Source organism: Molossus molossus, unplaced genomic scaffold, assembly GCF_014108415.1.
Source record: "Molossus molossus isolate mMolMol1 unplaced genomic scaffold, mMolMol1.p scaffold_m16_p_20, whole genome shotgun sequence".
NCBI classification, from domain to species: domain Eukaryota; kingdom Metazoa; phylum Chordata; class Mammalia; order Chiroptera; family Molossidae; genus Molossus; species Molossus molossus.
The window spans coordinates 38,015,144-38,037,460 of record NW_023425356.1 but is presented as its reverse complement, the minus strand read 5'-3'; the positions used below and the strand labels follow the sequence as shown (position 1 = coordinate 38,037,460).

General features: G+C 39.1%; 1 protein-coding gene across 14 annotated transcripts in view; it reads right to left on the bottom strand.

Annotated features, from left to right (window-relative positions):
• RPS6KC1 (ribosomal protein S6 kinase C1) overlaps positions 1 to 22,317 on the bottom strand; it is a 166,029-nt gene that overhangs the window by 2,342 nt on the left and 141,370 nt on the right. For 9 of the 14 annotated variants that reach the window (XR_004960884.1, XR_004960879.1, XR_004960876.1 and 6 more), the window contains 5 exons: positions 14,475 to 14,557; positions 13,161 to 13,256; positions 2,814 to 2,920; positions 1,792 to 1,846; positions 1,239 to 1,368 (listed from right to left, as the gene is read on the bottom strand). Coding sequence is in view for 4 of the 14 variants with exons in the window: in XM_036272264.1 (XP_036128157.1) it covers positions 2,810 to 2,920; positions 13,161 to 13,256; positions 14,475 to 14,557 (290 nt within the window). In the remaining 10 variants the exon portion in view is untranslated. Of the gene's footprint in view, positions 1 to 1,238; positions 1,369 to 1,791; positions 1,847 to 2,051; positions 2,921 to 13,160; positions 13,257 to 14,474; positions 14,558 to 22,317 lie in introns of those variants that run through there. The other 5 variants (XM_036272264.1, XM_036272267.1, XM_036272265.1 and 2 more) reach the window with 3 other exon arrangements.

Below are 22,317 nucleotides of genomic sequence, written 5' to 3'. Positions count from 1 at the left end.
GCCTCCTGCACGCCCTTGAAGGATCAAGGCCGCAACCCCAGCATATACCCTAACCGGGAACCGAACCCGTAACCTCTTGGTGCACAGGCTGATGCTCAACCACTGAGCCACACCAGCCTGGTGAAAAAGCTCTCCTATAAAAAGCATAGTAAAATAGTAGTAAATGACATTGGTAATTTTACATAAAAATATAAAATCAAATGAGAGCTTGGACTCAAACAGATGCTTGTACATCAATGTTCATAATGATATCATTCACAATAGCCAAAGGGTGAAAACACCTTAAGTGTCCGCTGCCAGGTAAGCGGCTAAACAAATGTGGTCTATACATACAATGGAGTATTATTCAGCCTCAAAAAGGAATGAAATTTCGATATGCACTACATCGTGGATGAACCTTGAAAACATTATGCTACGGAAAAGCAGCCAGTCTCAAAAAAATATTGTAAGCTTCTCCTCATAGGAGAGACCTAGAAGAGTCAAATTCCTAGAGACGGAAAGCAGAGTGGTGGTTTCCAGGGGCTGGAAGAGGGGAAATGGGAAATGACCGTTGAATGGGTGCGAGGTTTCAGTTTGGGATGATTACAACGTTCTGAGATGCACAGTGGTGACGGCTGAATAACAATATGAACATAACGCCACTGAATTAATTGTATACTTAAAAGTGGCCAAAATGGTAAATTTTATGTTATGTATATCGTACCACAATACAAAAGATCAAATGCGAAATACTAAGTGGCAAGTTCTTTTATGATTTTGACCCATATGACATATGCTCAAAAAAAAAAAAAAAAAAGACTAAAAACAACAAAAAAGCAGTATCAGCCAGAGCAGCAGAAATATTAATATTTCTAATATACACCATCAAATAAAAACAGACTTAGGTTCATCAACCCAACGCCATTTATCCTGTGTGTTTATGACTAAAATAATCAATGCCCACCATGATTATGAATAATGCATTTACATTAAGCGTAAGTCCCAACCAAACGCAGAGAAAAGGAGAAATTGAAGCAGTGGGACGGTACCAACACACTGACACAGCGACCATCTGTTGACATTACCGTCCTCTGAATCTAAGGGACCGAGTCACGTGGCAGGGCTGGGAGCTTCCCCTTCGTTGTGAAGTCCTACTTTCATGTCATAGGGCACTTCTGGAAGGAAGCTCTGTACTGGCCAGCTCTACGGCCTTGCAGATTTCCTACCAGTCCGACCAGGAAGTCATTCCTGTGGCTCACCTGCATGAGTTCCTGTTATGAGGCCAGGGGGCTGGTGAGTTGAAATCCAGTTCCAGGGAGTGATGTCATCTTGACTGAGCTATGATCCTGGTGACCTGCTCCCCATCCTGGTGTTGTTGCAGCCCTTCAGCTGGGGTTCGGGTTATAAGGGGACCGAAAAGGAAAAAGGGGGAGTAGGAGAAGAGAAAAAGGAAAAACGCTTGCACATTTCCTTTGTTTCACTAAAGCATTTTCTGCTTCCACTTAATTTGATGGGAGGACCTGGCCGATGGCAGATGGCAGATGCTCTTGGACAGGGGTGGGCTCTCACATGTATCTTAAAAATACAAAGGATTAAAACAGACAGAAAGCCTCCCTTATTTCTGGTAGCTCCTAACTTGGAAATAGTAACTTATTCTCTTTTCTTTGGATAAAGGTTTGTTTTTTTTTTAAAGACATACATTAACACTTTAAAAACATCTGTAAATTGTTGTAAACAATGCATAACCACAGATCTATCTTAGCAACGACATAAAAAAACAATACAAATGTTTGGAGATGTGTAAATACTCACATTCTTTCTACACAATGTCAAGTAGATGAGAAGGTCAAATCTGGAAATCCTGTCACTGTAACAAAACAGGACTGCCCTTCAATTCCACTTAGATGAGATCCTTTGGTGCTTAGTGTACCAAGCCAGAAACGAAAACGAAGTCAAGCATAAGATGTAGAAATTGCTAACATTCCAATATAAAAGAAGACTTTCTTAAAAAAAAAATCTTAGGCAATTAAATAAAGAAGAGATTTAAATTTTTACGTTTATTTTACGTCATGATTTATTAGTCCTTATTAAGTTGATACAATTTGGGGACATAAATACTCCCTCTTCCCTTTTGGTTGCACATGTATTAGTAGAGTAGAAGAACAGAATATGAGAGGCTAGGCCAGGGGTGGAGGAAATAGAGTGAGTGTTTATATGAACCCTTCCATAAGCAGTACCAACCAACCAAGAACAAAGTTGACACCATGAAGTGTTTTCTTCTCGTGTGGACTTCTGAAAGTATGAAACAATTTGGGACCACATCCAACATATAGTAATTATATAGCATCGTGGTACATGTTTCCTATCAGACATGATGAGTATACTCTTTTTTTCCTCACTTTTTAATCTCCACAGATGACATTATTCATGAAGCACTTTTTATATATCATTCGACAATATGAATCTGATCACATAGACCAATCCTGGTTAGCGGAACACACGGTTAGCTGCCATGTACAGGTGATCCTCTCAAGTAACACTTGATTGTACACGTGGAGTCTCACACCAGAGCAAGTTCTTGATGGGCACTCCTTTCGGGGGGCTCACAACGCATCTGCGACACTAAACGCAGACCTTGGTTAAAGGTCTGCTCATTTGTCCGCACGGTGACTGTAAAGGAACTGTTCTTGTTCAGCCTTGTGCCCCGTTTCCCCTGAAGGTCATGGTCCCAATGCTCGGGAGCCCGCAAGTGACTGCGAGGAGAGCTGCCTCCCGTGGAGACGCCTGTCCCAGGGAAGGTCAGGATGTGTGCAGACAACCTGCACTACGTTCACCTCATCAGTTCTGCCCAATCCACGGGGGTGAAAAATGGATGAGATTTGATATCTTCTACACCAGCAACTCCAGCACCAAGACGCTCCACAGGGTTGAACTGCAAGAGCTAAAAAAGAGGAAAACAAAAAATATGAAAGAACTTGTAAATTGGGCCACAGCAACAAATGGATGTAACAGACAACTGACTGTATTTTCCTGAAAGGGAGCTATGTCTAACATCACTCTAGCTGTGGGGTCGTGGGGATATCTGAGTTTACGGCTTTTCAGGTGATCCGAAACATGATCTTGAGTAGCTCATGTTGTTTCTCTCATCCTCATATAGTTATACTTAGGACTTTCCTATTCCAAAGGTACAGTGTGACATTAATTTGATATTGCACCAAATTCCAAGAGGTCCACTTACTCCTTTCATGATTAGAAAGTTTGGGAGGCTGAGTAAGTCTTCAACCCCTAGTAGATTATATGTGCACTGGGACTACACGTGACCTAACATCTGAATTAGCCAGTTTATATTCCAAAATTGTTTTCTTTGGAATGGCTGACTCACATGGAATAATTTGATCCCGTGAGTAAAATGTGTGTTGACTTCTTCACTATTAGAATTTATGTATAAAGTAAGTTACTAATATCATATGCAACAGAATTGTTGAGTGTGGGAAAATAGCAGTCATATACGGTTACTGTAGACCACAGGCATGCTGGAAGACTGTGTCTTGAGACATTCACGCATCTTCAAATTTTTGTTTCAACGGCTTTACTAAGAAATAATATAGGTAGCATAAAATTCACCTATTGTAAGTGTACAATTCAGTGATTCTTCTGAAGTTAGAGTTGCACAACCATTGTCACTACCCGGTTTTAGAACACTCTGATCAGCCTGGGAAGCTCTGCATGCTGTTTGCAGTTCATCCTCACTTCACCCCAGCCCTGGGCAACCACTGATCTGCTCTCCGTCTCTGTAAACTTGTCCTTTCTGGATATCTCATGTACATAGAATAATAAAACACGTTGTCTTTTGCAGCTGCTTTCTTTCACTTCGCACGGTGTTTTTGAGATTAATCCCCGTTGTAGCAGGTACCAACAATCCATTCCTTTTTATTTCCGACAGCACTCTACTGTTGGATAGAACACGTTCTGTCAGTCTAGTCCTCACTTAATGGACACGTGCACTTCCCAGGCTGGGGCTAATGAATACAGTTGCTATTTAGAGTTATGTGTCTCCTTGTGGACTTTCATTTCTCTTATGGACATTCCTAGGCATGGCATTACTGAGTCATGTGGTAAGTTCATGCTTAGCTTTTTAAGAAACTGCCAAACTTTTCTAAAGTAACTATACCATTTTATATTCCACCAGTCTCTTGACAAGCTTACCAATACTTCCTATCGTCTATCTTTTTTTATTATAGTCCTTCCAGTAGGTATTAGTGGTATTTCATTATGGTTTTAATTTGTATCCCCTGATGACTAGTGATGGTGAGCATCTTTTCATGACCTTATAAGCATTTCATATAGCTTCACTGGTACACTCTTTGCCCATTTTTATACTGAGTTGTCTGCCTGTTGAATTTTAGTTCCTTATACATTCTGAATACAAGTCCATCATCAGTTACGTGACTTGCAAATATTTTCTCCCAACCTGTGGCTTGTCTTTTCATTTTCTTTCTAATGTCTTCAAGTATAAAAGTTCTTCATTTTAATGAAACCCACATTATCAGGTGTTTTTTTTTTCTTTTTGGTATCATATCTAATAACTCTTTTCCTAATCCAAGGTCATGAAGATTTTCTCCTACAGTTTTTATGTTTTAGCTCTATGATCTATCATGAGTTCATTTTTACACATGATGCGAAGGGTCTTAGTTCATTTTGATTTTACGTGTTTATATTTGACTTTCCCAGCACCATCTGTTGAAAAGACTTTTTCAGCATCAAATCATCTTGATATCTTTATTGAAAATCAATTGAGCCCTGGCCAGTTTGGCTCAGCGGTTAGAGCATCGGCCCGTGGACCAGAGAGTCCCAGGTTCAGTTCCCGCTAAGGGCATGTACCTCGGTTGCAGTTTGTGCCCAGCCCTGGTTGAGGTTGTGTGGGTGGCAACCACTCGATGTGTCTCTTTCACGTTGTTTCTCTCTCTCTCCTCCTCCCCCCTCCCTCCCGCTCTATGTGAAGATAAATGCAAAAATGTTCTCGGGTGAGGATAAAAAAAGAAAATCAATTGACAATCATGTATAGGTTTAATTCTGGACTCTCAATTTCATTCTATTGGTCTATATGCCTATCCTTGCTCTAATAACACAGTAAATAAGCAATTACTGTGGCTTTATACTGAGTGGAAATCAGGGAGTGTAAGTTCTCCAACTCTGTTCTCTTTAAGATTATTTTGGATAGTGTAGGTCCCTTGCCTTTTGGAGTCAGCTAAAAGTTTCCCAATTTTGCTGATCTTTTCAACAAACCAACTTGTAAGTACCTTGATTTTTCTCTTTTTGATTTCATTAATTTCTGCTTCCTTTCTTCTGCTTGCTTTCAATTTACTTTACTTTTTATAGTTTCTTTCTCTAGCTTTTTAAGGTGCAAGGTGAGATTTTTATTTGAGACCTTCTTCCTCAAACACTAATTTAGCTGCATCCTATAAATTTTGATATACTGTGCATTTGTATTTGCTTTTAGTTCATTAACAACATTTTTAGCTTCTCTTGGGATTTTTGTCTTTGACTCACAGGTTGCTTAATTTCCAAATAATTTGGATTCACCAAATCTCATTCTATTGATGTTTTCTAATTAAATGGTATGGTCAGAGTATGTTGCATAATTTCAATCCTTTTAAATACTGACACTTATTTTATGGCATATTATAAAATCCATCTTGGAGAATGTTCTGTGCACATGTGATAAGAATGTATTCTAAAATCACTGGATGGAGTGATCTACAGATGTCAGAGTTGTTTGATAATGTTGTTCGAGTCTTCTCTACACCCTTGCTCATTTTCTGTTGATTATCAAGAATAAGGTCTTGAAGCTTCCATTTATTAGTACTGGATCGCCTATTTTTCCCTTCAATTCAGTCAGATTCTGCTTCATATGTTTTGAGGATGTTGTTAGAGCAATATATCTACAAGTGTTATATCTTTCTATGTATTGACTCTTTTATCATTAGAAACATCTGTCTTAGTCTCTAATAAATCTCTTATCTTGACATCTATTTTTCTGGTGCATGATATAGCCACTCCCACTCTCTTATGGTTACTGTGCATGATTTTCTTTTCCCATCCTTTTTTTCCCCAACCTATTTGTGTCTTTGAACTTAAGGTGTGTGTCTCATGCACAGATGTTTGGATCTTACTTACCACTATAACTACATTCCTTCTGCCTTTTTTGGTCTATTATTGTTATATATATTATACACTACATCTATATATGTTATAATTCCAACAGCACAATGTTATAATTAGTGCTTCATACAATCTTAAATGTCTTTTTAAATAAGTTCAGAAAAGACATTTAAAAATATATATTTAGCCCTGGCAAGTCTGGCTCAGCGATTAGAGCATCGGCCTGTGGTCCTGAGAGACCTGGGTTCGGTTCCCGCTAAGGGCACGTACCTCGGTTGCAGTTTGTCCCCGGCCCTGGTTGGTCGTGCGGGTGGCAGCCACTCAATGTGTCCCTTTCACGTCAATGTTTCTCTCTCTGTTCCTCTCTCTCCCTCCCACTATATCTGAACAAAAAATGGAAAAATGTCCTCGGGTAAGGATAAAAAAATATATATATATATATCTTTAGTCTTTTGCACTAACTCTGTTTTTTATTTTATGTTTGTGTGTGTGGCACAGTTTTCATTTTATATTTTATTTTTTTAACCTTTATTGTTGAAAGTATTACAGATTCCCCCCCCCCCTTTTTTTTCTCCCATTGATTAACTCTTATTTACCACTCTAGGGCTCTTCATTTCCTCCTACAGATTCCAGTTACTCTATCGTGTCATGTCCTGTCAGCCTAAAGGACTTCCTGTATTATTTCTTGTAAGACAGGTCTGCCAGCAATAAATTTCCTCAGTCTTTACCTCATCTTTGTTTCAGAAGGATTGACAGTTACTTACAATCAGCACTTTGAATATGTCATTTCACTGTCTTCCGTCTTCTCTTTTTTCTTTTTTTATTGAGGTATAATTGACATACGACATATTAGTTTCAGGTATACCACATAATGATCTGATATTGGTATATATTATAAAATGGTCTCTTTGTTATTTTCCTATTTAGGGCCCATTGAATTTCTTTAATGCATATCAATACTTTTCATCATATTTAGCATTTTCAGCTATTATTTCTTCAAATATTTTTGCTGCCTTTTCCCCTCTTTCCTTTCCTTCTGAAACTCCCATTATGTGTATATTGATATATTTTATATTGTCCTATAGGTCTCTGTAGCCCTGATCATTTTTCTTCTTCTTCTTCCTCCTCTTCCTCTTCTTCTTTTTCTTTTTTTGGTCTGTTTTTCAGATTGGATAATATCTATTGTTCTATTTCAAATTCACTGAGTTTTCTTTCCTCTATCTCAAAGTTGCTGTTAAAATGAATTTGTCTCCCTTAGTGACTTCATTTCAATGACCGTATTTTGAACTAAAGAAATTCTATTTGGTTCTTTCGTTAAAAATATAATTTCTATAGCCTTATTGAGAATCTCTATTTGTTAATTCATTGTTGTCATACTTTTCTTTAATTCTTTAAACACAGTTTCCTTTAGTTCTTTAAACATATTTATAATAACCACTTTGAAGTCTTTGTTAAATCCAAAATCTGGGAACACCTTAGAGACCACTCCAATTAGCTGCTTTCCCCCCTGCATATACATGACATTTTATTTCTGTGTATCTTATACTATTTTGCTGAAAAAAGGACATTTTAGAGACTATATTTTAGCAACTCTGGAGTCTGATTTTTCTTCCCATGAAGACTGTGAGCACTGCTGCTGGATGGTTTGGTAATTCATTTCAGCGACATCTGTAAATCTGTTTCCCCCACCCGACTGTAACAAACAGCTGTTGATATCTCTGCTTATTCTTTTCCTGTTTTTGTGATTTAAGTTTGCCTTCCTGGGGTTCACCCCTATGTCTGCATAGCTTAGTGGCCAACCTACATGACTGAAAAGAGGTTGCATTCATATATGACAAAGGAGGCAAAGATATACAATGGGGTAAAGATGGTTTCTTCAATAAGTGGGAAAATGGGACAGATACATGCAAAAAATGAAACCAGACCACTTTCTTACACCATATACAAAAGTAAACTCAAAATGGACTAAAGCCTTAATGTAAAACCTGACACCATAAAATTTCTAGAAGAAAACATAGGCATTAAACACTTTGATATTGCTTTTAGCAATATCTTTTAGAATATATCTCCTGAGGCACGGGCAACAAAATTAAAAACAAAGAAAAACAAAATTAAATACATCAAACCCAAAATTTTTGCACAGCAAAGGAAAGCATCAACTAAATGAAAAGAAACCCTACTAAATGGGAGAAGATATTTGCAAATGATACATCCAATAAGGAGCTAATATCCAAAATATAGAAGGAACTCATACAAAACAGAAACAAACAATCCAATTAAAAAATGGGCAGAGGACCTGAATACACATTTCTCCAAAGAGGATATACAGATGGCTAACAGACATGAAAAGATGCTCAACATCACTAATCATCAGAGAACTACAAATCAAAACCACAATGAGATGTCACCTCACACCTGTCAGAGTGGCTATCATCAAAAAAATCAACAAATAACAAGTGCAGATAGAGATGTCGAAAAAAGAGAACCCCCGTACACCATGGGTGGGACTGTAAATTGGTGCAACTAGAATGAAAAACAGTATAAAGATTGCTCAAAAAATTAAAAATACAGCTGCCATACAATCTAGCAATTCCGCTTCTGATATTTATCCAGAGAAAACAAAAACACAAATTAAAAAAGATATGCACCTCTATGCTCACTCCAGCATTACTTACAGTAGCCAAGATATGGAAGTAACCAAGGTGTCCACCAAGAGAATGGATAAAGAAAATGTGGTGTATGCATATAGAATGGAATGTTATTCAGCAATGAAAAAGAATCAAATCTTGTCACTACAACAACATGGATGCTAAATGAACTAAGTCAGCCAAAGAAAGACAAATAGTGTATGATTTCACTTATATGAGGAATCCAGAAAAACAGAAGAAAAGCAGGCCCTTAGGTATAGAGAATAAGCTGATGGTTATAAAAGGCAAGGTTGAGTGGGGAAATGAAGAAAGAAAAAAAAGACCACAGTCACTAAAGCTGCCATCCTCTGCTAATGGGTAGAACACATTAAAATTTAGGCTACTTTCAAGTCCGCCTGGTCTTTCCTTTTCACTGGGCTCTTCCCTGCTCCTTTGCACATGCAGCCTCAGGGCTGGCCCTCATGGCCGGTGCCAACCTACAGAACCTTCCTACCTGACCAAGCAGGGAAAAGAGAATGGGAGCAGCCCAGGCAAGGGTGCCAGACGCCCACTCTTCTTTCCCAAAGGTCCACTGCTTTTCAAGCATAAATACTTTTCAGATTTCTGTATCCCTTTAATCAATTTCCAGAGCACTGTGATGATTGTTTGCCAATTCCATTTAACTAAAATTTCCTTTTTTGAGGAATTTGTCAACTTTCTTATGACTATACCATTCAAATCTGAGACTATTTCCATAGCAAATAATTTTTTTCCACAGAATTTAGCCAAATGCAATGGAAATATTTAAATAATTTCTTTACATTAATGATTTTATACATATAGAAAGTCCCACTATTCAAATGTAACCACTTCTATTTTTTCTTTTCCCTTCATTACTATTTTGCTTTCATTCATGATTCATTCATTCCATTTGTGGGGAAAATCATCTGATTTCCTATTATGTGCCAGCCTACTACTTTTTGGAGACCTTTTCAATCGTATCATCAGCAGTTGTCTCTCTCTCATGTTAGCAACCCTATAATTCAACTACATGCTTCATCACACTACAAATTACTATATGTCATGAACCTTCAACACTCTCCTATCAATAATAATAATACAAAACATTTATGTGACATTTATTGTGTTAAGGCATCATTCTGAGTGCTTAATACAGGTTAATTCGTTTAACTCACAACTCTGTGAAATATCCACTATTATTTTCTCTATTTTATAGTTGAGAAAACAGAGACTCAGAAAAGTGGAAAGAAGCAAAGACAAGATTTGAATCCAGGCACTGTGGCTCCAGAACCCATGTCCTTGCCACCATGCTACACTGCCTCACGAGTGTGTGATCTGCACAGGCCAAGAATCTATTGCTTCACTTTGATATTACTGAATCCAAAAAGGAAGTAAAGCATATACTTCAAAAGACTGTACTCACAGTCTTTTAAGTTGAAATTTTATTGTATCTAGCATTCAAAATAACTACTGTTAATTAAATCTAATAGCTCAAAAAACTTTTGTATTAGAAGTTGCTAAAATGTGTTCAGAACAGCTATTATAAAACAAACATAAGACTGTCCTAAATGTATGAAACCCATTTTCAAACTGAGACAATTCATGTCTACTGACTGAAATGTGGAAAGCATCAGACATTTTAATATAAATGTAAAATATCAGACATTGGTAAAAATTAACTGCGACTATAGCGTATTTTTTAATATTTCAGGAAACATCTAAATTCTTTCTTTGTTACTATTGGCTTTTCCATCCTGTTCTTCCCAAAATATGACCTCATTATGAAATTGCAATAGAGGATCATATTTTCATTTTACTGAAGGCAATTTACTTAGTTCATGGACCCTTGCATAAATTTGCAAGTATAAATCTATAGGCAAAGTACAACTGTTTTACTCATGACTATCTTGTTTAGTCTGCCATTTTAAATACTATACCAGGCCTCGAGAGAGATCATGCAACGATTCCATTGCCTAAGACCCTGTGTCAACCAGTGGCAAATCCAAGATAGACACTGCCAACCTCCTTGTTCCCGATGAATGGGCAGTAACGCTGAGCAATAAAGACACAGAGATTTCTTTTGAAGATGGCTTTCTCATATAATATCTTTCAACTGGCAAAGCAACTGTGTCATAATTAGCTAAATGTACACTGTCAAGTACAAACATACATGCTCTGAGGATTCGTAAAATATAAGTATCTTTTTTAAAAGCTGCATTTAAAATTTAACTGTTTACTTTAGCACCATGCACTGGACTGAGATGACTGAACATGGATAAGAGGGATTATGAAATCTAGGAATAAAGCAAGGAGCTGACAGACCAAAAAGGGGAAATGTCCCCAAAGCAGAATAATTATTTCCATATAAATCATTTTGTGGTTTTTTCTAAAAGGACCTCTATGACCTGTGAGGTAGTGGAAGAGGAAAGTCAAAGTGACAAATTGCTAATCATGCCAGAGACCCCTTTTCCCTTTCCTGGTGATGTTTCCTCGACATGAGTGGTAGTTTCCTTAGGCAGGCCAATGACAGGAGGCTGATTTACGATATACGCGATAAGTATCTGTATCTGGGGATTTAACATACCTTAAGCCTAGACTCCTTTACAACATAATTTCTAATAAAAACAGGAGCAAGAGACCTTTATAAATTAATTCTATCCTCAATATTATACAGGGTGGGGCCAAAGTAGGTTTATAGTTGTTGGTATGGGAAAGAATAGAATAATACAATAAGTAATAAGTAATAACACAAGAATAGACTGTTTCACATACTCATAACTATAAACCTAACCCTGTATAATAATGACTTCTTTAAGGAAGAGACAAAAAAAATGGCAGTTGCTAGCCTTCCTCAGTTTATTTACCAAAAATTACTTTAAATTTACCTCTTTGTGCCACAAATAACATGAAATCAAATGAGTAGCTGTGCTTTTTTCCATTAGAATAAAATGTTTTCTATATCTTTGCATCATCCCTTCATTCTTTTGCAAAGAGCTCAGGATTCCCAACCTGACTATGCTGCTTCACATTTTCAGAACCTTCGAGAAGTACAGCTCTGGTCCTTTCACTCTTCTGTGCAAAACTCCAAACCTCCATTTCTTTCCGAATGAAATACTATCACTCTACCTTGGTGCTCACGACAGAGAACCCCACGCGAGAACCCCAGCTCATCTTTCCACACTCCCTATGTTCACCCCTCCACTCTAGATAAAGCTCATTGAGTCTTTCAGACTTTTTCCTTTGCTCATTCCACCTGGCTGTTTCTCCCACATCAACCTTGTCCTGCTGAAAGTCTAAGGCTCCACGAAATCAACAACCACTACAGAAAACTTCCCTAATACCACTACTACATCAACAGAGCCTCCTTATTTTTTCAAGTATTCTTTCAGCCCATCGAACAGCCCTTATCACACACGTCTGCGATAGTTCTTGACGTCTCACCTTTCCAGCTTACAGCACTACGCCTTGCATATATTTGTTGAATGGAACCAAAGTCACTCTTCAAGAGGATACTAGGTATTTCTCTTCTTAATTGATTAGTCCCTCCTCCCCTTTTTAAAAACTTTGTTTTCCCTGATTAAAAAAATAATTCACGTTTCATTAAACAAAAACTTTAGTTCTTGATCTTTGTCAAATAACCTTTCCCTTTATATTTTTCATAGACGTGTACAGACCCCAGCCCTGATTTATGACTGGTCTGCTGTGAGCCTATCACACCACAACACTGACATCACTCGGTGTCCTCACCAAATCCACCGCTCACAACCAGACGCGCATTGCAAACGTAGGGAACCAATTTAAGAAGCTCACCAGAGTTCCAAGCCTTAACTTTAATTATCAATCGTCTCTTTCTTCAAAGCCACCAAAAAATGCGCTGACACCAACACCCAAGTTCCATCAACGGCTGAAGGTAATTAAGAACGATCTGACTGGGCAAGACTGCCCAACGCCCCTTCTCTCCTGTGCAACCTGAGCAGCCCATTCCTACAATTATAAATGTAAACTAAAGACTGAAAATAGCTGTTCATATATAATTACAAAATACAGCAGCAAAGATAGAGCAGCTCCAGCCAAGCGAAAAGCGATACTTAAATCTTAAACCTACACAAATATATGGAATTGACTATAAACATTAGCCTGGATTTTTGAAAAAAAATTAAAAATTGTAATACCAGCAAGCATTATCTGTTCTCTCTGACCTCACCAATACTTAGATAATAGCAGAAACCTAAAGCTATACAGTATTAGTTCTGAATTTGTAATTAGTAATGGGTCTTTCTTGCTCAAAACTAATTTCTTCACGGTTTTAGAGCTGCAGGCTCTGCTACTTTGCATGGTTGATATACTCGGCCCATGGGTCAGTTAAATTACCTGTTGAATGAGTGAGCGAGCCTCTTCAGAGACACATTCTGGCATGTTCAAAGTAGTGTGAGTAGTTATTCCTGCGGGATGGCACTCGACCAGCGTCTGCAACAACCAACCAGGCACACTGCTTAGCCCAGAGTGTATGGACAGAGTGCAGAGAACTCGGCCACAGTCCCAACTGGAGGTGTGATCATCGGTGCCACCTAAGCAGCACAGGACGAGGGCCTTCAGCCTAAAGAACTCCTAACTGGAATGAAGGCAGTCAGCAAAATCACACCACAAGCTTCCGCTACTGGCCCTTTTACCTAGTTATAAAGAAAATGGCTCATAAATAGAAGAGCTTGCATTGTACATAAAAACTAAAAAGGGACTTTAGATAGCTCTAAAAACCTTCCAAGTTTAGAATTTGTTCATAATGCTCTTTTCATATATAGCACAATATGGCTTAAATGTATGTACACGTGATTTATAAATTCCGCCGCTGTCTTAGGAATTCAGATTTATCTACATATTTCAGGTAGATGACTACCTACAAAACCAGGACTGTTCATTTCCTCGGTTCTCTCCCCAGGAGGCAATCAGCACAGTATTCTGTTAAAGTCTATTAATTTCAAATATCTTATTTAAAAGTTATTGATCAGAGAGAGTATAAATTCTGTCCTTAAGCTAGGACAGGAAAAATTTACAGTATTGAAAAAAAGATTTTACCTTTCATATTGACATTAATTTTCTAAAATGAGAAGTCCCTCTTGATTTCAGACAAGATGTTTAAAACATCCAAAGAATTCTAATACATCCTGACATGAACCTTACAGATTTAACTCTGTTTAAAAGTAAATCATAGAAGCCCGGCCAGTGTGGCTCAGTGGTTGAGCATCAACTCATGCACCAAGAGGTCACCGGTTCGATTCCTGGTCGGGACACAGGTTGTGGGCCAGATCCCCAGTCGGGGGCATGCAGGAGGCGGCCAGTCGATGCTCTCTCTCATCAATGTTTCTCTCTCTCTCCCTCTCCTTTCCTCTCTAAAATCAATAAAGAAAAAAAAGCAAATCATAAAAAATAAAGAAAAAAAACATTTAGTCTTATATCTTACTGTGTACTAACACTGTGACATAACAGAATTTTACCATCAATTTATTCAGTGTGATACAACTATTGTTTTAAATCTGGAATCCTGATAAACCTTCTTCTTTTATATATGTAGCAATGGTTTTCTTACCTCGTCTCTGATCTAAAAATTACAGGCAAAGACTAAATGTTCTCCATTTGAAGTCAAGGTAGCACCTGGGTAAACTTACCAAACGTCCGGTCACTGCTTACCTTGCCAGTGAGGAGTTCAAAGAGGACGGCACCCAAACTCCACCAATCACAGGCTTCAGTTTCCTCAGTGATTGCTCCAACCTCTACACACACCAGAAAAGGTTGATATTAAAATTCCAGAGGTCAATTAAACTTTCAAAATTAACATGTATTAGCAAGGTGACCTTTTTAATGCTGAGAGAGCATATACTAAATACTACTGGGCTTTCAAAATTCCTGAAAGTTACTTATCCCTTTGGTCACCTACTGTGGTTGCATTTTTTTTGACGCGGTCATATATTAAACTGAGACATTTGTTCTTTAGTTGATAGAGGGACACCTTCAAGATGCTTTACTTGAAAGTTACATGAATCTACTAGATCAGCATTTTGCTTAATTTTTCAAATTTGAGAAAGTATAGCCAACTCTACCTCCGAGGTCACATTTTTTTAAAAAATAGAGACTCTAAGTTCAGAAGGAGTTGCAAAAATCATTTAAACCAGTATTAATTATCCTTGTACAGATTAGAAACCAGAGAGGTGAAATGCCTTGTCCAATGTCACATAGTAAATCAGTAGCAGAACTAAGACCTCGTGTTCACAGTATCATCCCTCTCCAATGTAATCGTTTTCAACTAAAGAATGCGCACGTGCAATGCAAATTCACCCACTTTGTTATTACAAATACAGAGAGATACATTGTTTTAAGCCACAACTAGAACTACTGGCTAAAACAAGGGATTTTGGAGTACCTATAAATTACAGTTGTATCTGTGCTATCCCTCTCTCTCACCAGCACAAGATCCTTAAATGTAATATGAGTTTTCAGGTGTCGTCTTTCAGTTTTCTCCACGAATCGGCAAAAACTCATTTCACCATTTCTGAGGCTTTTAACCCTTAAGTCATGTTTGATGTATTATTGTCCTTTCCTCATGACATTCAATTAGTCACTAAGCCTCATCAGTATCTGCCCTTTCATTTCCATTTGACAACAAAACATACTTATTAGTTGTCTGCAGACAGCCCACAACTCATAATAATATGTTCAAAAGGTTTAGGTAGTTAGGCTGGACTTGGAAAGTAATATTAGGATTGGTGCTCAGGTGCCCGGCCTGGTAAGTAGTGCTTCGTAAATCTATGTGTGAGAGAACCACAAACTCATTAAATATCTTGAGCTTTAAGTCTTGAAGCAAAGGTGAGTGGACCAGAGAAAACAAAGAGCCATTTCTGTGCAAAATACTGAAATCCCCCCATTTGAGCAATCTTCTTCCATCCCTGCACCCACCCTCTTCTGGGTTTCATGCAGATGTGGAACTACTCCCCTCCACACCGGCCCCTCCCCAGGCGTTCTTCTCCCCACTGAGCTTCATGCCAAATCACAGCCTCCACCCCCTAACTCGCTGCCCTCACCTGGGCAGCAAAAGGAAAACAGACATTCACCAACTCAAACTGCTGTGTAAATGACCAAGTCACCTAATCCTCCTAGCTCCATTTGCATCGGTTTGTTTTAAAACTGAGAACTACCTGTCTAACAATAGAGATTTAATTACACGCTCACACACACACCACACCACACCACACACACACACACACAGCCCGATGATGAATACTACTACATAGCATTTAATATGATGCAGTCACGCAAGGTTTAAGTATAAGTCAATGGCTGGATATATTAATTTTAAAAAACAAGCTATAACACAAAGTAATTCTAATTTTAAAATTGTGTATTTTTTTAAAAGACTAGTGAGAAAATATGACAAAATGTTTTAGTGATTTGTCTCTGTGGTCGTTCGAGTTCTATTTTCATTCTATACTTATCAGCCTACATGAATATCTAAGGGGTACTATTTTAAATGTATAACAAGGCGACATGAGAACATTCAGGCTTGCTGGAGAAGGGAAGACGAAGCTCCATGTAGGTCAATCCTGCCCGAGAGTCTGCTCCCCTACGTCGTCTCCCCCACAACTTGAATGTTACACACTCCAGAGAGCAATGGACTAGGAACCAGGAGTCCTGGGCAAAGAGCTTGGAGGAGTTCACTTGATCACATTCATAATATGAGGGTTAGATCTGAGGGTCTCTGTGTTAAATTCTCTAATTTTGACACTCAAGGATTTCCTAAAATAGTCATTATCTTTAAGAACAATTCATTGGGGGCTTTCACTCAAAGTGCTTATGGTACCCCTCCCAGATTCAAATACAGTGCCCACCCCCATTGCCAACCTCCCCACTGAGAACCACAATTACCTTCAAATGTGTGCTCTGAAAACTTTAGAAAGAGTATATGTTCTTAGAAACTTCACAAAAGTAAAATAAATTTACCATGGTGTTTTCATCAGATATAACTTTTTTTTTTATCCTCACTCGAGGACATTTTTGCATTCATCTTCAGATAGAGCGGCAGGAAGAGAGGGAGGAAGAGAGAGAGAGAAACATCGATGTGAGAGAGACACATCGACTGGTCGCCACCCACACGACCCCTACTGGGGCCAGGGACAAACTGCAACCGAGGTACGTGCCCTTAGCGGGAACCAAACCCGGGTCTCTCTGGACCATGGGCCATCGCTCTAACTGCTGAGCAAAACTGGCCAGGGCCAGATATAACTTCTTGCACATTTCCTTCTAGTTTAAGCAGTCAGTACATTATTCTCCTATTCAAAATCCCGAACTGGCTCCTCACTGACCATTAATAACATGCAAATGTCTAGCTTCCATGGGCCTGTGCACAAGGGGCCTCCACACTGAGCTCTCAGTCTGGCAGCCACTCCGCCAGCCTCCACCAGCAGCACAGGCTAGGCCCTGTGCCAGCACGAGGCACTATCCTCCAGAGAACTCTGCGCTCTGGACACCCTGCTCAATAATGGGAAACTAAAACCAGCTTCCCACTGGCAACAGTCACTGGTTTTATCTTTTAGTATGTTCTGCTCTAGAATTTAAGTTATTCCATTTCCTTTTTTTTATCCTCACCAGAGGACATTTTTCCATTTTTTGTTTAGATAGAGTGGGAGGGAGGGAGAGAGGGAAAGAGAGAGAGAAAAACATCGACGTGAAAGGGACACATCGAATGGCTGCCTCCCACACGACCCAACCAGGGCCGGGGACAAACTGCAACTGAGGTACATGCCCTTAGCGGGAACCGAACCCGGGTCTCTCTGGACCACAGGCCGATGCTCTAACCACTGAGCCAAACCGGCCAGGACTAAGTTATTCCATTTTCTTTAATCATACAGCAAGTAGTACCTATTTCTTAGTTTTATAATAAAGGTGATATCTGTTCACAACTCATTGGTCAGCCATCTGTTTTGAATATGCTACCAAGAAATTTCACTTTCTGTGTATGATTTGCTGCTTTGCTCATAGTAGGCACATATTGCAATGACAATAGCAACAACAAAATAGCAGCTAACATTTACTGACTGCTTACTATACATAAGGAACTATGTCTAATATTTTACATGCATTATTTAAAATTTCCAAGTAACCTTACAGAGAACTTATTTGGGTAGGGTGACTTTGGAGAAGGTAGTAATTGAATATCCTGGGAGAAGAGGAACATCTGACCCAATTAAAAGTTGTGAAAATTAATAAGATAGTTTTATAGGGTCTCACAACATGCTCTGAAAAGCTCTAGACTAAAGCCATATGCCACGTCTCTGCTCAGACAGGTTTCCTGTTAGATCTGCACAGAGGGGTCACTGAGAGAGGTCTACATAATGTAATCAATGCACAGTAATTCATAAAGGCCCCTTTTAAATTCAGCCAAAGGTCCAAGTGCCATTACCAGTGCAGCCTAGACCATCAAAACTGACTTGTTATGCCAGTTTCCCATGTCACTGCTGGGAATGTTGGGGGGTAGTGGGATGAAATGTGTCACTCTGTGTGTGTGGCGGGGGAGGGTCCTCAAAACTACCAAATAAGCACAGTACATCTTTCTGAGCACAAAGATTTTTATATGTGTGGAAGGGAGCCCGATATTGTTTCACTATTAAAAGAAACACAGATCTATTATGGAACAGAATGTAAAATTTGCATGGATTTGCAAGATAAAAGACTTCAAAGGAACTTCAGGATCATATTTCCCAGTCCCCTGGGGTACACATTTCATATCGCCTCTACAGTCAGAAGCACTTGGGTAGAAAAGTTTGAGAGGCCCTTTAGGAGACAGACAAGGTGTATTGCTTTACTGGTGTCTGTGAACTTGCTCAACTAAGGAGTCTAAGAACTAGGTTCATTGGCTTTATGCTGCTTTGAAATCCCTCACAATTTTCTGCCAGACTTCTTAACAGGTAGATAATGACCAACATATTGCATCAAATGTGAGCTGCCACAGTGCCTGATGAGCCCCAGTCTGAATACTCCCTACTACTATAGTATAATATTAACATAATATTATTATACAGTAGCCCCAATTCTAATTCTTAGACTAAAACTGTAAAGATACATCCTGACACTGCATTGCCAAAAAGAAGTGTGAGGCTGTGTGGCCGTCAGAAGCATTTCTTTACTTGCAAAATCTATACAAACAACTGAAGCATAAACCAAGAGGACTGATTTATATGGAAAGCTGCATGACAGCTACTGCAAACACAAAGTGACTAGTCAGGTAGATGTGTCTAACTTCAAACGTAGAAAACTTAAAGAAGTAAGTGCTAAATACATTTGTGAGGCTATTTTAAGAATAAAACACCACGAAGATGAGAAATCCCTTCAAACACCTACTTTAATTTTTTTTTTTATCCTCACCGGAGGACATTTTTGCATTTATCCTCCGATAGAGTGAGAGGGAGAGAGGGAAAGAGAGAGAGAAATATCGATGTGAAGGGACACATCGAGTGGCTGCCACCCACACAACTCCAACCAGGGCCGGGGACAAACTGCAACCAAGGTGCGTGCCCTTAGCGGGAACTGAACCCGGGTCTCTCTGGTCTGGAGGCCAATGCTCTAACTGCTGAGCCAAACTGGCCAGGGCCCTACCCTAATTTTTTTTAATCTCTTTTTAAAAAGCAGAAACACATTTTAAAGGATAAATTCTGGCACTCTTCTGTCAATTTTCAAAACATTCTTCCTATGCAACCCAACATGTTGAGTTTTCATGATGTCCCTCCTCCCCCACTACGTTCTGTATTTGCGATTTCCAGGGCGGGGACACAGTATCTTTCTCTTCTGCCAGTGGAGTCGTACTATAGAGCATCAGACAAAGTGGCTGGGGTGGGGGGATAAACCATTCCCTAAGAAAACAAACAAATTCTCAGATTATTCCTACAAAAACTCAAAAAGAGATTGGTGGTATCCAAGAGTCCTAGATATTCTTCTGAGGCGAAGACATACGTTTTCTTTGTACGTCTAGGGCTCTAGCCTGAGCCTGACGAGGCACATCACTACGCTTCTCTGAAAATGAGGACAGCCAGACTGCTAACATTTTTCCTCCCCATAGTTTATGATCCTGAAAGTGTTTTCAAAAGCACTCGTGAGCCTTTCTCATAACTTTCTCTCCCTCCATTAACCTAAGATGCCCAAAGAGTGGGATTATGCTCAAATGAGCTAGCATCCTCCACTTTCCTTCTCCTTTCTAGACTCAGCCACTCTGCCCTCCCCTACGAGACCTGGTGGCAAGTGAGAGGAGTCGGTGGCGCTAAACCTAACCGTTCCCATCTTTTAACGTCACGGAGACAGAGTCGGCTCCAGGTGGATTTCAAAGCACCTAGCATTTTTTAAGGACATCGAATATGTGAGAACCGTTTAGTGAAATTCTAGAACTGTTTACTTTAGCGCTATCAATTCTCATATTCTAATACTACATAGAATCTTATGGATTCATACTAATGATTCAAACTATTTTATTTCACAAGTGAATAAACAAGTTCACATAACAATAACCCTATCGCAACAGAAAATGTACTTGCCCATCTTGGTTTTACTCATGTTTAACACCTCACAGAACACTCCTGAAGAAGCCAGGATATTTTTCAGAAAAATAATGCTGCCCGGTGTCCCATGTTATCAAAAGATGTGTTAAAACATAGACTAGGCGTGCTGGCCAGTTTTGCTCAGTGGTTAGAGCATTGGCCCGCAGACCAATGAGTTGCAGGTTCGATTCCAGCCAAGGGCACGCACCTTGGTTGCAATTTGTCCCTGGCCCTGGTTGGGGTCGTGCAGGAGACAGCCACTCTACGTGTCCCTTTCACGTCGATGTTTCTCTCTCCCTTCCTCCTAGTCTATCTGAACAAAAATGGAAAAAGGTCCTCAGGTGAGGATAAAAAATAAATAAATAAAACACAGACTAGGAGAGTTTTACAATCCTTATGATCATCCGAGTTTACTGAGTCTCCCTCCTCTAGCCCAAAATAATCATGTTAACTTGACCTCAAAACTTAACTAGCATAAGCCTCGCTCCTGGAAAGTAAAGGAGTATAAATAAAAACAGCTTGGATTCAGGAAACCATACAATGTCTGTATGGCGAAGGGAAAACAAAGTATCCACCAGACCGGAGGAGCACAGAAGACACAGCAGAGACCACGTGGTCTCAGCATTACTGCATCCTGACAGGTCACCCACAGGCCCAGGCCCAGGCCCCGCCTTTTAGGAGTATACAATTTACACGATAGGTTTGTCAAAGACATGCCTCAAAATTAACCAGAGATAATGCTAACACTACGCTGCAAATCTTATAGGCAATGGGAAAAGCTAGAAAATGCGTCTCAGACTCAAGCTTTCGATGAAGGCCAACCTTTCTACAAAGCTTTATGAAGAAGAACCAACTTGCATTTCAAGCAACTGTAGGGCCCCTGACATCCCAAATCCAGAGCTTACTCTGTGAGACATTCCTGTTACAGTGCGTGATAAATAAGAGCATCTGATACTACTCGGGTAGTTCCTGACGGTGGCGGCACTCAGTTCTGTTCCCTGGTGTTTGGCGCTCACCCTGCTAACCCTAACCCACAGCTGCCCGCACCCACTCCCAGTCCAGAAGCAGGCCCATGGCCTCCGCCGGGCAGCACGCTCTGTTACTGCTGTGTTCCTTCCAGGGTACGGCAGGGCACATTGGAAGTTCGGAATTTTCTTAGACGAGAATTTCACATAAAAAGAAATTCTATTTTAATTTAGGACAAGTATTTAAATATTTTTCCTACACTGTTTTCCTTAACTACACTTTGTTTTTACAGAGAGAAAGAATCCTTATCTCTTTTCACTCTCAAAGTAACAGTAACTGTGGAACTGTTATTAAGAGGTCGTATAACTCTCAATGAAACAGCTGCAATTGTTGAAGATAGATGTTTATGTAATATCAAATTAAACCAACAGGTAGATGCTGGAAGAATTTGTCACATAAATGACAGCACGCCATCCAAATATCAGAATGACAGAACAGTTTTAAAGGCACAGACCTATATAATACATTAAAATGATCATCAGTAATAAGTATATTTTAGGGAAGAAGGACAAATACATTTTTTTCTAAAGCCACAGATTTTTTTCCAAAATAATTTTTAAAAAAAAACGTTTTCCAAAATAATTTTTAAATTTTTAGAAAACTGACCATAAGAATTCCAACTCTTTCTTTGGGGGGTGGGGGGCGAAAACAACTTAAGTAACAAAATACATTAGCTTTTGGAATAAATGACACCTGTTCAATGAATATGAAAATTCTTATAAACCTTAAAATTAAAAACCATGTACAACTCTTATAGTGCCAGAAAAAAAAACTTGGAGTGTCTAAATTTTCCATAAATTCTGTGTTCAGTAAAATTTTAAATACTGTTGTAAATGATCAAAAATTTGTTAACATTCTTCCAAGGAAGCCAGACTCCATTAATGGCCTTAGGAGTAGAGAAAGGTTAAAAAAAAAAAGTCTGATCTATC